The 16,920-nt window shown below is 36.5% G+C and overlaps 1 protein-coding gene across 1 annotated transcript in view; it reads left to right on the plus strand.

The window, feature by feature from the left end:
* DPP4 (dipeptidyl peptidase 4) overlaps positions 1 to 14,924 on the plus strand; it is a 38,130-nt gene extending 23,206 nt beyond the window's left edge. The window contains exons 19-26 of the mRNA XM_065751018.1: positions 1,865 to 1,934; positions 3,552 to 3,746; positions 4,397 to 4,451; positions 6,503 to 6,602; positions 7,916 to 7,980; positions 13,064 to 13,136; positions 13,383 to 13,456; positions 14,277 to 14,924. Of these exons, the coding sequence (XP_065607090.1) occupies positions 1,865 to 1,934; positions 3,552 to 3,746; positions 4,397 to 4,451; positions 6,503 to 6,602; positions 7,916 to 7,980; positions 13,064 to 13,136; positions 13,383 to 13,456; positions 14,277 to 14,375 (731 nt within the window). The 3' untranslated portion in view covers positions 14,376 to 14,924. The remainder of the gene's footprint in view (positions 1 to 1,864; positions 1,935 to 3,551; positions 3,747 to 4,396; positions 4,452 to 6,502; positions 6,603 to 7,915; positions 7,981 to 13,063; positions 13,137 to 13,382; positions 13,457 to 14,276) is intronic.
* Positions 14,925 to 16,920: the final 1,996 nt, after the last annotated feature.

The raw sequence follows: 16,920 nt of genomic DNA on the forward strand, positions 1-16,920 counted from the left end.
TCGCATTTCATCAAGTCTCTCAAGGTATTCTGTTAAAAAAGCATGGCAGAAAAGATGAGCGTAGAGGGTATGATTGCAATTATTTGGTGCTTAGAAACAAGATATATAAATATATATAATATATTTTTCCCTTTTTTTGCCCTGAAATACATGAACGTTCTGAGCTAAAATACCCTTTTTTCCATAGCATGATGTCTTGAAGTTCTCATAATGATGTAACTTAGCTCCATTTTTTCTTGTAATTTACCTGAAAAATAGTAGACAGCTCTTCTACCAACTTAGAAGAAAAAAAAAAAAAAAAAAAGAGGTGGAGCAGGCACAACATTCATAAACATGTTACATTAAAATCTAATTTCAAGCAAGTCTTGATTTCCAAGCATAAACTTATTTGGTTGGAGAGAGGAGGTGGGAGGTGACGTATGATTAGGATTGAAAAACCTGCTAACCTCAGTGGGAAAGCTTGCAAATCAAAATGAACTTTTAAGATTGCCTTTGACCTGCAGGGGATACTTCAGCTGAATAGTCACATTTGCTAAAAGTATGTTCATGCTCAAGATTACATAAATGAATAACACAATGTTAGAAAATGAACTGATGATGCTTTGCTAATAGTGCTTATTTGAATTTGCTCATCTGGTTACAGATAATTCCTTGGAATGTTCCTAGACTGAGGAACATCAGATAGCCTAATGCTTCCATTCTACCTAAATAGTTCTTACTCTAGCTTTTACTTCTCTATTTGTGACGGACTTCCTCTTGATAAATATTCTTAAATTATATTTTACAAGCTGTATTGATTTCTCTGTCATTATAAACCATTCTCTTAGATGCCTCCCTCCTTCCACTGTTACCTTATTTATATAATAACTGCCTTTATCTTTGTGTTTTCTGTCTTTTATTTTAATCACGTTTTTACTAGGGCTAAAGATGAAATCTTCCAGGAATGATGGAGGTTTAAAGATGTTCTTCATGCTATCAGTTGTGTATTCATTTTTTTTATTCTTCTTTGTTCTTACTACTTCATCTCATCAGGGTAAAAGCTTCAGGGTAAGGGGATTCTATTTTTAATGTCATAAATAGGATAAATAAATTCATTTCTGTAGTCCTAATTCAAGTTCCAAGTCTGCTTGCAAATCAGTATCAAAGAGATTGACTTCTATGACTGTAATAGTATATGTAGATAAAAATAAATAGAGAGAGAAAAATAAAGAGAGAGAAAAATAAGTACTTTTAAATATTCAATTAGATTTAGAATTTTTTATTGTTTTAGTGTATAGCATTTTCCTATCTGGTATCCATTCTTTTAAAATTAATGAATGAACGGTTTGCAGAACTTACATTGTGTGCATTTAAAATATTCTCCAAACTCTCTGACAACTTCTATAGAAAGAGTAACATGGATGGAACCAGAACAATGTTGCCAGAGGAAATAGTAGATACTTGGGTATGTTTCGGTGATGCTTTACAAACTGCTCTGTAAAGCCTACTTGGTAGGTTAATAGTATTTAAAATTTATTTTTTAGTATTGGGAGAGAAACATGAGTGTAGAAATATTTTTGAGTTTGTTTTAGAATTCCTCTTTCAGATACTTATCTAGTTTTACAGGTAAGCATATAATGCAGGATAATGTTAAAAGAAAGCATGTTGATTGTATTATTTTAGATATTCTAGTTTCAAAGTTTCTTCTCATATTACTCTATATATTTGTTTGACTAGCTGGAAAACTTTACCTGTGTATGTTAGTACAGTTCAGACAAATCTACTTTTTAAGAGAGTGGTTTGAATGTGCCCCTATATATGAATTGCAATGTATATCAAACTATTTTACTGGAGCACTGACCAAAGTCAATCTTTTCCCTTTTAGATCTGTGGTATCAAATGATATTGCCTCCCCATTTGGATTCTTCAAAGAAGTACCCTCTGCTCCTTGATGTGTAAGTCTCCAAGTTATGTGGGAATGTCATGTTAATAATCACCTTTGTGTACTTCAAATCCTCTTAATAAGACTGGGAAGCACAGAACTGATGTGTTTTCTAATTACATCTTGTAGAAGTTTTAATAGAGAATGAAAATAAGGACTGTATCCCAATTCATGATAAATTTCTGCTCTGTAGGATGATGTAGTGCTTAACAATAGGATATTTTGTGAGTGACAGTGAAGCAGATACATTCTGTAACTTGTTTAAAGGCCAGGAGGATGTCAGTGTTAACTTGCTACATTCCCTGCTCTTAGTTCTTTAGAAATTTTTCCAGTGGAACTACATTTCAAAATGAAACCTTGAATAAGCCATGTATCTATTTGATTGTCTGGAACACTGTCCCATTTTGCAAATTATCCGCTGTATCTGCCTTCTGCATTTTGCTCGAATGCCAGTCTCGACACATGTCTATTTTAAGGGACAAGAGAATAAAGTGAGATAAGCAAGCCATGCCAGTAAAGAAGGGCTGGTAAACAAGTCAATACAAAGTTCACTTTAGCTCTGTTTGCTTATCTTCTTCTTAAGAAAAACAGTGGAGAGAAATATCTTTTATGAAAGCTGTTTGTTTTTTAGATTTTATTTTTGTTTTATATTTTTTTCTGGAGACCTTAATCTCTTCAGAAAATGCTGACCTCTTGGATTTAAGAGTAATAAGATCTTGATTATAATTAGAATTGATTTGATTAGAATCTTTGGTTAAGATTATTAGATACATCTTCATATAATATAATTGGGACCACTGTAACAGTTTCTGCCTACTGAACATTTTAACGAGCCATCAGCACTCTTTGCTTGTACAAGTTTCACTTTGGTTCTTCTTGTACTGACACCTAAGCCACTGTCAGGATTACCTCTGCTTCATAGTAATCTTTGTATTAAAAATTCCTTCAGCAGTGGCAGGATTAACAGTGAATAAAAGCAAAATTAGTTATCAATTATTCCTAATAGCATTTCTTTATTTTCAAACTAAGAAAGTAAGTCACAGAGCCATAAGAGCCACCAGTCTACTTCTTACTTTGTTGGCCTCCTGCTGGACAGTGCTTAGGTGAACACAAATATAATTGCACCTTGCACGTACTTAATCTGATTTTATAGTATTCAAGTGCTTCCAAATTCTTTCAAATAAAAATCTACAAAAAAGTTACTTGCTTGGACTGTAACACTTAATTCACTGATGAAACACTAAAATGCAGGAGAGATCTTTTTCATGTCCTCATTGAACAGACTAACCAGAAAAATCATAAGTAAATAGAACAGAAATAGTTGAATCATCACAGAAACTCAAGATGACTAGAAATGTTAACACAAGCAAGGAAGATTTTGATACAGATTTCTGATAAGCCATTTAAATGACGAAAGCTTAACTATTTCAGTAAAAAGCAATAGAACAAATTTCAAAAAGCGTATTGCTCTTAACATCCAGCTGTGTGGCAGTTTGGAGTCAGTTAGCGATGCGTTCCTTGTGCATTCTCTCTAGTTTAGAAGTTTGCCCTTCTTGTGCAAGTTGTTTCCAAGACTGTATGAGAGACTGTGGAGAGTAAGTACTTGAATGCTATGGGACTTTTCACCTAGGTATGGAGGACCCTGTAGTCAGAAAGTAGATCACGCCTTCCGGATTAACTGGGCTACGTACCTTGCCAGCACAGAGCAGATTATTGTGGCCAGCTTTGATGGCAGAGGAAGTGGATACCAGGGGGACGAGATCATGCATGCAATAAACCGAAGATTGGGAACCTATGAAGTGGAAGATCAGATTTCAGCAGCCAGGTAAGCTACAGTGAAATGGTGAATGTGCCTTCTTTTCTGTGCTTATCTCAAAACTGTTGGATAAAGCATGACTAAATTCTACGTTCATTTTTTAGTGGCATTTATAGGCCAGCCATTATTTTATGCTAAAAGTAAAGAAGAGTTAATGATATAGTAAATTTCTCATTTTTGGTTTTATATATATGTGTCACTTTAACCAATGAAAGCACACTACCAACGAACTTGTTGTTAAAAGTGTTTCTTGAAGCTTTTTTGCAACTTTCTGTTGCGACTGAGACTTACTTGTATGCACTGAAGTACTCTTTATATTGCAGTTCAACTTTGTCACTTAGTTTACACTGAAGAATCTCACTGAATTTAATAAACTCTCTCAGAATTAAATATAGAACTGAAAAAGTGCCAGAGAGGTGGGATGGGAACAACTTGGGGATCTGACTTAGCTCCAGCAAATGATACAGATGTCAGTAGATATGATTTAAGAGTTTTTGCAGACCTTTCAGGGTCTCCTGTCATAAACAGTCACTGCTATGAGGTGGGACATGCTTATTCGTAGAATAAAAAAGAGGCCAATGGGATGAAAACAAGACACATCTGTACCACAGCAGGTACCTGCAATCCATTAAGTGTTCAATTATTCTGTTTGCTTTTAGAATGTTTTCTGAGATGAACTTTGTTGATAAGGACAGAATAGCTATTTGGGGTTGGGTAAGTACTCGAATTTGTTTGGCTGGCTTACTTGATTGTAACAGCTAGTTGTTGTACTGCTTCCTGTGGGTGTAACGTACTTGAGTACCAACTGTGAAGCACCTCTGAAGTAGCAGTGTAGTCCAGTATCTTGAACTGATGAAGTGTGTCATGCAGTTGCCTGTATACATTCAAATGCTTTTGAAACAGAAGTTCAGAGTACTGATTAAAAACTATTTAGAGAGATACAGCCAAGTACCAGATTAAATCAACTAAAGAAGTCCAAATATATTCAGTAATGTCTCTTTATATTAGTTGGATGACTCCAGATTATCAAGAAAAAATAACGCAAGGCTTTATTAGCTGCATAGTAGGGTTTTAGCATTTTCGCTAGCAGTCTGAAAATACCTAAATATACTGTTTGTTTGGGATTATTTTATTTCAAGCTAGATTTCTCTGATTTTGATATGTATTAAAAATCTGTTACAGGGGAGGGAAGTGTTTAATAGCACATATACATGTGTGTGTATGTGTGTATATATATATATATATATAATAGCACATATACGTGTGTGTGTGTATATATATATACACACACACACATGTATATGTGCTATTAAACACATATATATATAACTTCTCATCCTCAAGGCAAATCATATACATATGTAGTGTTTGATTTGTATACACATGCTAGCTGTTTGATTCAGTTCTGCTTAAACATTTCTCCACCCCAGGCTGCTGTTTCATTGTTTTTCTGATGTTTGGATGGGTGTTTCTTGTGTCTAATTGAATAAAATGTGCAGGAATTCATGCAGGATCTTGAACTAAATTTTGAGTTATTGCTGATCACAAGCACCATTGTATAATTGTTTGATGACAAGAATGTAATGACACTGGTACCTTTAGCACCTTTCCAACTCCTCTGTGTTGTATGAAGTTGAGTATTCTATAATGAACTCAAGTGGGAAGAAAATTCTTTCTGCAGAAATAGAGGACTTAATGCATTCCCATCTTACTTCTTATGAGCCTTGGGATGAATGAAGAGCAGTGTCCTGGGGCTAGCCTGGGGGTTATGTATGCTGGATACCAAACCACAAGCTATTAGAATTTCTTTCTCATAAGCTTTTCGACTGTCAGCCACTTACTAAGTGCATTTCTTTTGCCGAGTTAAGCAAAGTAATCTTACGTGGGTTTAGTTAGTAAGTACAGACACTGCTTTGCTGACCTCACTGAGAAGACTTAAGTACTGAACTGGAGCAAACATTTAAGAGCTTTGAACTAAGCCACTGTTCCATCTGCCTATAGTCTGTTGTCAAGACAAAAATGAGATCCAAAAATCACTCTTCTTTTTGAATGTGGGTGGACACACTTTCCTAAATAACCTCTTCATATTATATTGAGGGCAGTCATTTGGGAGGTCAGTGACACTGTTTAAGTATCTTGCTGCCTGAATGCTCAAGCGTGTCGAATATTTACTCATCTGTGTATCAGGCTAGACTATGAGTGAATGTTCTGTGCCTAGCAAGTAGTGTATTGCTGTGCAGTTCCTCCCACAGACTCAGCAGAAGATCCTTCACTCCCCAGTCACAGTCTTGCTCTTGACGTTTTGTGGGAGAGGAAGTAAGTGAGCTGCTGCAGGCCTGCTCTGAGGAAACTGTAAAATTTTGTGTGCCCTGGTGCAACTACTCATCAGGAGTGTTATGGGCCTCAGCACTGCTTCCACCTACTTCCCTAGCACGGAGAGGGACACAGCGGTTCAGCAGTGTCTTGTTTCCTGTCTTTCACTGCTGCCTACAGTGCTACCAAATACTGTCATTCTAAGCTGAGTCACAGATCAACGGCGTTTGCACCCCTTTCCCACAGCAAGCTCTCATTCATCAGAGCCACAGCTGCCATGCACTGTTTGATGTCTGTTTCCTGCACTGAGCAGGCTGAGTGAGATCTGACCCAAATTCAGAATGGAATTCATTAATATGAAAAATGCTGATCCTATAAATGTCTGAACCACTTAGCAGATGGGCCCCATCCTTTTCTTTCTGACTAAAATAACAGCAATGTTTTCTTCTCAGTCTTATGGGGGATATGTGACCTCCATGGTGCTTGGCTCTGGAAGTGGCGTGTTCAAGTGTGGAATAGCGGTTGCCCCTGTGTCACGTTGGCAATATTATGGTATGTGATGGCTTCCTTGTTACAAGGATTCCCATATGTCTTGCAGTGCACATGCTGCAAAGTGTTGACTCATAGCGCAGAACTTTGATTATCTACTAGGTGCCATATAAATGCCATTTGGTCTGTTTTTATGAACTTGTGGGTATTGCATTTCAGAATAAATCCAGCTCCCTAAACCTTTTTTTCTCTTTTAAAAAGTCACATCCACAATTTCAGATAATCTTTATAACCTTTAATGATGCAAAATTTTTATATCTGTAGTAATACTGTAACTTATCTGCGCATGTATTCCAGATCTGACATGTTCTGAGGTGTTCAATATATATTGGATATATTTTGTGTATTTAAAATGGTACTTTTCTTATCAAAGAGAACTGTGAGACCTATGATCAAACTTATTTTGCAAAGAGCTCTCTCAAAATAACAACCAAATTTGCACCTCCTCTGTTTGTTTTTTCTTCCTTTTCTGAATGCAAAATTTGGATATAACAAATTTAATTTTATACATAGCTTGATGTGAAGACTGAATAAACGGACAAGTCTGTACAAGCTTCAGGTTTATAGTTTATATGGTTGTGTGACACATGAGGCTATAAATATGGTTTTACAGGGAACTTTCTACCAGAAAATAATGTATAGTTAACAGTACACCGTGTGCAGGTACAATGTGACAATATTTTAACATTTATTTTGTTTGGAGGCATGCCTGTTCAACTACAAAAAACTGACAAAAAAATTTGTATTTTGTATTGATTTGTATGGTTTAAAATAAAGCAACTATTCTGCAAAAGTAATAGGGTATCAAGTTAAAAAATCTGTGGCAAATTAGACATTAAATCTTGACTACAGATAAGACAGAGCGCTTCTGAGCCCTAATCTACTGGAACATTTCATAGTTAGATTTTAAGCAGTAAATGTTTAGATAAAAAATGTAATATATATATATTTAAAATGTCTGTCATTTACTGAATTATTTTTGCAGCTATTTCAGCAATTTTCTTAGCCTTACTGAAAGAATAACAATAAGGCAACATTGACATAAAGTACTTTATTAATATTCAACGTTCAGGTGTCCATGGCAACCACAATTTCAATAATTGTATTGAATCAGAATAATAATTGTTACCTACATGACTCACTGTAGAAAACTTGTTTTTTTTATCTTCCATTTCTTTTTAATTTCCAGTATTCGTTCTTATTGTGTCTATCAGTGTGTGAAAAATCTTGTAGACAGAAATATTGAACTATTGAAAATTAAGTAGTATATTCTATTTGTTGATTTGTTTTTTTTTGTTTTTGTTTTTGACTTGCAGACTCAATATACACAGAGCGATACATGGGCCTTCCTACAGAAAGTGACAATCTGAGAAACTATAATGTAAGAAAACATTTATCTTCATTTTTAAGTGTGTTATTACTTTCCTAAAACATTCTGCATATAGTTCTATTGATTCCCCAAGTTTTATACTCCATTCCAGTGTTAACTCTGCATACTGCTTTTAGAGGTTGTAGTCTTTTGGATTGTAATGAGGCAGTTACTCCTTGCTTTATAGCGTGGGCTCTCTGTTGTTTGTTTGGGTTTACTTTCTTTTACATTCAGTTCCATTTGGCTACTATGCAGACTGTAAAATAAGCTGTAAAACTGCTTTATTTTAGTCACTAAGAAACAAATTTGTTTTAATATGCTCATGGGCACACTATGTCTCAAAACAAAAACAAAGAGAAAGAAAAAAAAAACCCTCAACAATGTTTTCACTAACACAAATCTATTCCAGTTCTCTCTGAAAATTAATTAAAAATGTGGATATCATGTGAAATTTCCAACTTTGGAAGTTGTAAACTTTATTCAGGGAAAGCAAAATCACCAAGGTGTTTGGAAACCTTTACAGGTAGGCAAGTCTGTCAGTACTCTGAGCATACAAATACACTGTAGATCAACTGAGAGCCAACTCAGGGCTGGAATTTTGGTCTCATCTCTATGAACAATTGTTTTCTGAATGCTGATTGAAAGTAACTGATGTTTGTCCAGAAACAGGGAATTTCCAGGCTATATAATGGGAACAAAATATCTGTGGATTTTGTCTTTATTGTACAGAGAAGTTTCTGATCGAGGAGTAATATTGCTTTTCAGTGTGCCAGCTGCTTTTTGTTGTTTAAAGGTCTTTTTGAAGCTGCAATGGCAAAGTTATCCAAACCTTCTGTAAGGTTTTGTTAAATTTCAGATTGTGGTGGAAATGCACTGGCTATTGGAGAACAGTGAATGGTCTGAGGGGTTCTTTGGTTACTGGGGTATTTCATTGAGTGGTTTAGCCATAGTGATGCTGGAACCAAACATATGTTAGAGGAGGAGAAATGGGGCGTTCTCTCTGTTTAGCTTGGTAAATTGGTCTGATTCTTCCCTCCTCTAACCTTAACCAACACCTCCCCCCCGCCCCGCAAGACACAATCAGTCCTATGCTGTTTCAGTATCATGTGGTGGAGAAAAAGAGCTGTTGCGCTGACTTGAAAGTGTGTACAACATATGATTATATACACTGAAGTACAGACTGAAGTGTCTGTTTTGACATACTACTGCAGTGATCTAGTTTGTCAGCTGCTGTATTAGCTGAGGAAATCAGTAGTGATTGCAGGGTGATTGTCTGCGGTGTCCACCTCTTCTAACAGGTGAGCTGCTTGGACCCATCAAGGCTGACCATCAGCCTGCAGCAGCCTGCCTGCTTCTTTCCAAATGAAGTTTTTAAAGGCAGTGGGAACAGTAGGAGGACTGTGAGGTAGCAGTGTAAATAGAAGTTACTGTCGTTGTTCGGAACGAACGTTAACGCTCTGGGTGCACAAAGTCATTCACCAGCTTCACGGCACAGATGGCAACAGAGGACTGTTTAATCCTTTCAAGCCAGGAGTCGGATTTTCTTGGCATAGTATTCGTTGCTGGCAATGGCCACGTTGAAACTGCCAGTACCAAAGAGCTAAAGGTTTCAAATGTGTTACTCTGAGGACTAATTGGAGAGAATAGTGGCTAGATGGAGGAGGGGCAATTGCACAGATCAGATTGTCGCACTTCATTGCTCCTTATAGAGACAGGGAAATGTGACTTAAGCCTTCATTTATTGCTGAAGTCCCAAATAACGCATTACTTGGAATTTGCTTTCCATGTATACCTAGAGGGTGGGTAGCCTCAGAGATGGATTAGTTGCTTTTCATATGGCTACAATGAAGGAATCATGGGATGTTGTTGCTGTAGACCCTTTCTGAACTCCACCCAGCAGGTTTCTCTGGCTTATAGCCCCTTCCTTTGGTGCCCCAGGCCTAGCAAATCTGCTCTTGGCCTGTTACTGCAGCTGAAGACCAAGTCCTGCACCGATATACTGAAAAGCTCTCCTTGCTAAAGCTGTTAAAACATGTTAACTTCATACTGTCAGGTTTGCATGCTGTATCATATATTCTCTATTCTACTGCATCCCACAGAAAGCTGTTTTGAAAATGAAAGGGTTCATAAACCCTGTACTGCATGACCAAAATTAAAAGAAATGGGATTGTGTGCACACCTGTTGAGAACAGGTGCCTGCTGCTGAGTGTCTCCCTAACACTGTGAATGTATCATCTCGGTAAACTGCATCTAGTGGTGTTGAGAGGTGCACCCTATGCATTATTACTGTGACATTAGATTTCACATTTATTGTTGAAGGAGATCTGACATGTTCTGTTACCAGGCTGAGGGATGTTTCACAATCCTCTCCATAGTGTATTTAGGTGTGATGAGTGCCACGTAAGGATTGTGAGGTATTAAAAGTTGATGCTTTCTAAAAGACAGTCACAAGCATGGGTAAGGCTCCTGCTATAAGTCTGAAAATGTGAGTACTGGTCCTAGGCTGAATGGCAGAAATCTCATTTGATGTCAGAAATGTCCCTGATATAAAGGACTGGAGGCTAAATCAGGCTGGAGCTTTGCAGGTCAGATGTAGTCACCATGTAAAGCATACCAAAGAGACTGTTCAACTTGTGAGATTATTTTGCAGTTCACTCTGAATTTGATATGCTTTTGGCAAGTGTTTGAAACAGTCATAGATTTGGCAATCTTTTTCTAGCAGATTTGAAATGTTCAGTCCTTAAGAACTGCTGCATCATTAGGTTATGCAAAACAGGGTACAATTTTGTAAATACGCCATCTTGTACTGATTTGACATTTGTTCTATTATCTGAGAATATGCTTAAAGGGAGAAAGACCTTCAGTTTCAGCCAAACCTTAACTTGTTTGTTGAGTGCTGATAAAATGTTGACTGCTGTGTGATCTTTAGAAAAGCCAGTTACACTCAGCAGGGCCTAATTTTTAGTATTTGCACACAGCCCATTTTCAGACCCTTTGTCACGACTTTGTAACTATGAAAAATAAAGGGTAAGCTACATAACATTTACATACAGTCCATGTGGGGTTTGTTCAGCTGCTTCAGCTGTGGTTCAGGTTGTGACTGTGTCTAACTTCAGACTGTTCACTATTGTGACATATTTCTTTCTTTTTTTTTTTAGGAGGGGATGGGTGTGGTGGAAATGTATTGCATTTATTGCACAACATAGGGAAGGCACTCCATGTTACGTATGGGTCTAGCAAGTGATAAAATGACTTAGAAAAGAAATATTTTCCTTTTGTGTGCGCCTTTTTTCTGAACTATTTTACAGCTTTCTTTTGTTTAATGACTGGCACACAAAAGAAATGACATGCTTTTATTAAAACTGCTTATGATGGAAGGTCAAATTCTGAAAATTGTGAATCAGGTAAGGCTTCTACTCATAGGTTTGCTATCTCTTAAACTAAACTAGCATTTATTTGCTGGAAGAAAACTTATAAAGATGACCTGTGAAGTTATCTTCCATGCCTTTGTAAATTGTTTCATTCAAAGAATATTGCCTGTGTCATTTTCTTTTTTCTACATTGGTTGGCTGCTTCTTGGTGCTTTTTGGTGAATGTTCCCTCAGATTCTAGCACTCTTTCCTAGCTATCCATACTCTGATACAAGCGTGTTTCAAATGGATGGTGCTACTCTTCCAGTGTGCATAGCCTTTTACGCATTAGATGGGGCTTCTGCTGAGCTTCAGCCTTTCATTATCAAAAGATGGCAAATGCAGTGTCATGTGTTGGGGGTATTTTGTTGTCTGTTTGGTTTGTTTCCTCTTGCTGTACTTGGTCTTTAAATTTGATTGAGTTACCACAAATGAGAAATCATGGTATGGTATTTTGGCAAGACAAGAGGGATTTAATATTTATGAATTCTTTAAAGATACCATGTATTTAGTAAACAAAGTCAAATGTATTATATTACCAAGAAATTGAAAAGTTTCTATTTCCTGTCTGTACACCCTTGTAAATTCCTGTGCAAGGAGATGGAGCCATCATACAAGTTGGGGGGGAAAAATACGCATTTTATGGTTTGTACCTAACTAACTTTTACTTATTTTCTCAGTAAAGTTGCTCTAATATGGAGAACGCTTCTACAGGGACTTGGGCATTTTTAGAAGAGAACCTCAGCAATGTTGCTAGTTGAATGAAACATCCTTCTACATATTTTGCCCCGTAATGTTGGGTGTCTTATCAAGCCTCTGCTATTCTCGTACTCTCCATTTGCTTCTACCTAGTCTCATGGCAAAGCGCTATCCTATTCCCTTTCCCTGCCCAAAAGCAATCTGTTGTCTTTACTTTTCTCATTCCTTAGTACCTGCCCACGTTAGTAACTCAGTTATATTCTAATGAACGCTGTGTCAGCGCTTTCCATTTGTTGATTAATTTCAATTGCTGATTATTTTTTTCCATTGCTGTATTATCTTACAATTCCCAAATGCAGATTGGTTGTTATTTATAGGGTTTGTTTGTTTGTCTGTCTGTCTTGTGGTTTTATTTACTGTCAGGTATGTCTGTTTTATACTTGGAGGAGGTCATTGTTTCAAATTTCTGAGAAGTATTTACTTGAGAATGGTGACACATATATACACATATATACACATGCTCTGTTGGCTTAGTTATAGGTAGACTGTAGCGTACATGTTGGTGAGGAAAACAATGTGTGTAGTCTGTAATATCTTCTCCTTTTTATCATAGGGTGCACTGTTGCCATGGCAACATTTTTAACTTGCTTGCAGTAGCACAGAAAACCAATGGTAAGTGGTGTGCTGCAGGCTAACAACATGCTAGCAAAGCATTAAATGTGTATCTCAGTCACAAAAACTCTTCCCCTCTGGACTTGCTTGTCACTTTTCAGACATAACCTTTGGTAATAATTGCAGGTCAGTGCAGAATGGTTTGAGTGCGAGCACAGTTGGATATGTGAACATGCTACTTTGGGGGAGGAAGGCAAGGGTTTTTACATCTATGCAAAGAACCCCAGATTATGTCAACAGGAATCAAAGTCAGTTGGTAGCAAATAATCTTCTAACAAAGAGCACCTTTTTTCTTTCCTTTTCTTTAATTTCAGAATTCAACAGTAATGGCCAGAGCTGAAAAATTCAAGGAAGTTGAGTATCTCCTTATCCATGGAACAGCAGATGGTGAGTTGCGGTTAATTAGACGTTTTAGTATTACAGACAGGTTTGCAATTCTACTACTGACAAAACAAAAGCATGAAGGGGCAAGACTGTTAAATTTACATCAATAAAATAATACAGCTTTATGCAACTAATTTGTGTTTCAGTCAGCAGCGCTGAGGAGTCTGTGTTCATTGTTTTGCTTTTTCCCCCATAGTAGTACAGAAACAATTTTTGTTTACCTTTTCAATTTTTTCTTTCATTTTTCAGATAATGTTCACTTTCAGCAAGCAGCTCAGATTTCCAAAGCTCTTGTTGATGCTGAAGTGGATTTTCAGGCAATGGTATGGTTTTGTTTTATTACATAGTATAATATAATATGAATAGGCTTGTATTATGAGAACAATAGCAATAGCTCCTTCTAATTAGGTAGAAATCAATTGCTATCTTAAACCAAAGTTTGCATATTTCCATTTCATGTTCAGTCACTGAAATCTTAACTCTCTTATCTAATCTTATCTAATATACAAGAACAAAAAGTAAAGCAGTTTCTTCTGGTATCTTTTCCTGTTTTACTTAATCTTTCATTTTATTTTTCTATACTCTCAAAGCAGTCCCCGTCTTAGAAATAGCTCACCCAGTAGTATCTTTTCTATATAAGGAAAAGTAAATTTCAGCCAGGTCCATTTCTTTACCCAAGATAAACTGTTGGTGTCCCTATTGGACTCGTAAGACAGAGCAGTTATTTGCCCAGTCTTACTTACACTGTGCATGGAAATTCCCAGATAAAGGTAGCTGTGCCTCCTTTTCTGCTTGCTCCCAGCCCTTGAGGAACTGTGGATAAATACAGAATGAAGCAAAGTACGCCACTGTATGATCTGTCCTTCAGCAGGGATAACAATGTGGTGAAAAGGGACACCATTGTGAACCAAGGAGTTGCATCTAGCTTACAAGTGGACAAGTAATGTACTTATTTATTTTGTAATTCTAGCATGAATAGCTGGTATATCCTACAAAAAAAGCAGGGACAGACATCAGTGCAGCTTCCTACTATGATTGTCTTTGACTCTGGTGAATTAGGATGGATGTTTTTGTCTATTGTGTTTAATATATGTGACTTGTATGGAGCTAGAAGTAACAGTCTCTGTATTTTCTTTCCTGCAGTGGTATACTGACAAAGACCATGGCATCAGCGGTCAAGCACATAAACATATTTATACCCACATGAGCCATTTCATAAAGCAGTGTTTCTCACTGCCTTGAAACAGCAAGAGCACCACTTCTTTGGGTGTTAGTGATGGTATTTCTCCAGAAAACTCCTTAGCTAATGTACACTGAGCCAGTATAAACTTTTATGAACTAAGATGGCATAGGGAAGTCAGCTCTTGGGAAACCTGGGAATACAGTGAAGCACTAATCTTAATAACGATTTCTGTTGCCGAGCAAATATTGCATTTGTAATTTTTTAATTAGATCATTAACATCATCAGAATGTATGTATGTAGGTTGCAGACTCATAGAAAGTACAGTACTTGCTCAAATCAGAAACTTGCGCTTTGGTATTAAAATGTAAAAAGTAAACCTCCAAATTTTCTATTGGTGTAATGAATACGGAAAATAACATCAAAGAGAAACTGACATGATAATTATTTTTGGGGGAAACATTATGATTATTTCTATTAAAATACTGATAAAACTTTGAACAGATTCAGCTGAAATCATTTAATGTTTGATCAGTGATTATTTTAGAAAAATCAGTAGTAGTGATATATTTTCTATTACTGACATATTAATAATTTATATGGAGATTGAAACACTGTTTACTGCAGTTTCGTTGAATTATCATTTAACTGTGAACTCTTGGATTACAGTTGCAGAATCTTGCATGGAACGTGTAAGCATGTAACCAGCTTATACTGGAGATTTTGAATGACACTAAAACCAGTGGTGCTGAATTTGTTTCCTAACACAGTACTGTGATATTTGTTTAACAGGCAAAAAGACTGTTACTGCACTGGTACTCTAGCAGATCAATCGTTTCTCTATTGGACAGACATTTAAATAAGAAAAAATACAATCCTATTTACCAATGAGTAAACCATATTACTTGCAATCTAACATAAAATGCTACAATGCAATTTAGCTGTCACTTGAAGCAATGACTGCACTGTGTCTCTCACGTGATCGTTGACTTCAGCAAATCTGCTTTTTTCCTTGTAGCCTACCTTTAAACTTCTGCTTTACCTTCAGCACTCCGGCTTCTCCAGCTAAAGAGAAGACTGACTTTTTCTTAATTTCACAGAAATTGTACAAGTGGGTTGCATTTTTTTCTAAAAAACGTGTTCCTTAAATTAATAAATAGTCATTAAGTTATGAAAAGTCGTGTATTCTGTATCGCTGAAAATTCTGCTTGAAAGATCAGCGCCTAGAATGTTACAAAGATACATCAATTCAAAGATATATCCAAGGGAAACTTACAGTGGAATTTCTGTTTTTGTTTAATGGTATCATATACTGGAGTGGGAGGTGATTAGCTAACAGTTTCTTGTCATTCAAGGTCCACAAGTGATTGTATGTTACTATTGCATGCTACAAGTGATACCAGGTATGAATGTGAAGTACTTATATGGGTAGATAAAGAAGAGTGGGAAGTTAGCTGTGAGTTATTACTTGCATTTGAAGAGCTGCAAATAAACCCTTTGAGATCAGAAGGCATTAGACTTCTTTTTAAGTAAAGTAAAACTAAAAGTTAAATAGTCTGCTTAAGTCATTAAAGATACTGTTTTTTTTATCTGACCTACCTTACTGATGCTAGTGTCACTGGGACATTGTTCTGGAATCTGAACATGTAGTTCTGTTTTAACTTTATCTGTGAGGCAAAACAAAGTACAATGCTAATTACTTTCAAGTAGAATTATTTGTTTGGAAAGCTACTTCTAGTATATACTGCTACTGGAGCACTAAGTACCTTTAGAAGTTGATATGCATATATGTAATTCTTTCAATAGAATTGTTCTAATGAGCATCAAATCAATTTCTGGCTCAGTCAGAACTTCAGATCTTCCTCAGTCCAAAGAACGATGCAGGCAGTTAATAAGATGATAGAGACAACCAACAACTAGGGCTACAACTTAAAAATGCGTAACTATAGAAAAATACCTAATTGGAGCCACAGAGGTAAGCCAGTTTCTTTTGTTAATGTGCAAAGCTAGCACTATGAAGCAATCATTTGTGGCTGAAGTTCTGCCATCTTGCTAGATTTAGGCACTTATCTGCTAGTTAAACATTTTTCTTCAATTTTTTTCCTTGTGAAATTGATGAGTTTATGCTCTATATTATTACTTTACACAAAATTTATTATTTGACAGCAGAAATCAAAGTGCAAGTTACAGTTCCCTGGCTGAGAGGCTTCCACTTCGTGTTCAAAACTTGACTGAAGCTTAAAGGATTTTAATAACACGGAGGTAATACTTCAAACATTTGGGTTTGGGAGTACTACTGCACTTCAAGGACAACACATTTTTTCAGAAGCAGAAATCTCATATGGCAAGAATAGCAGGCACTCCCACAAGAGGTAGCAGCCAAGCTGATCTAATATTAGACACTTAAAAATCCTCAAAGCTACAGTATTTAAAATTGTATGAACTTACCTGTTGAATTGATGGAGGTCCGAACTTACTGCCGTGCCTGCTCCATAGTGTCTCTCCCAAAAGCATCAAGAGCCATCTCATGATCAATAAATCAGAATCTAATTCCCACTCTTCCTGGAATAGGTGAGTAATGTGCCATCCCTGACGGTGCACGTACT

This window comes from Cyrtonyx montezumae, unplaced genomic scaffold (assembly GCF_038088225.1).
Source record: "Cyrtonyx montezumae isolate F1298 unplaced genomic scaffold, pur_monq_1.0 scaffold_7, whole genome shotgun sequence".
NCBI classification, from domain to species: domain Eukaryota; kingdom Metazoa; phylum Chordata; class Aves; order Galliformes; family Odontophoridae; genus Cyrtonyx; species Cyrtonyx montezumae.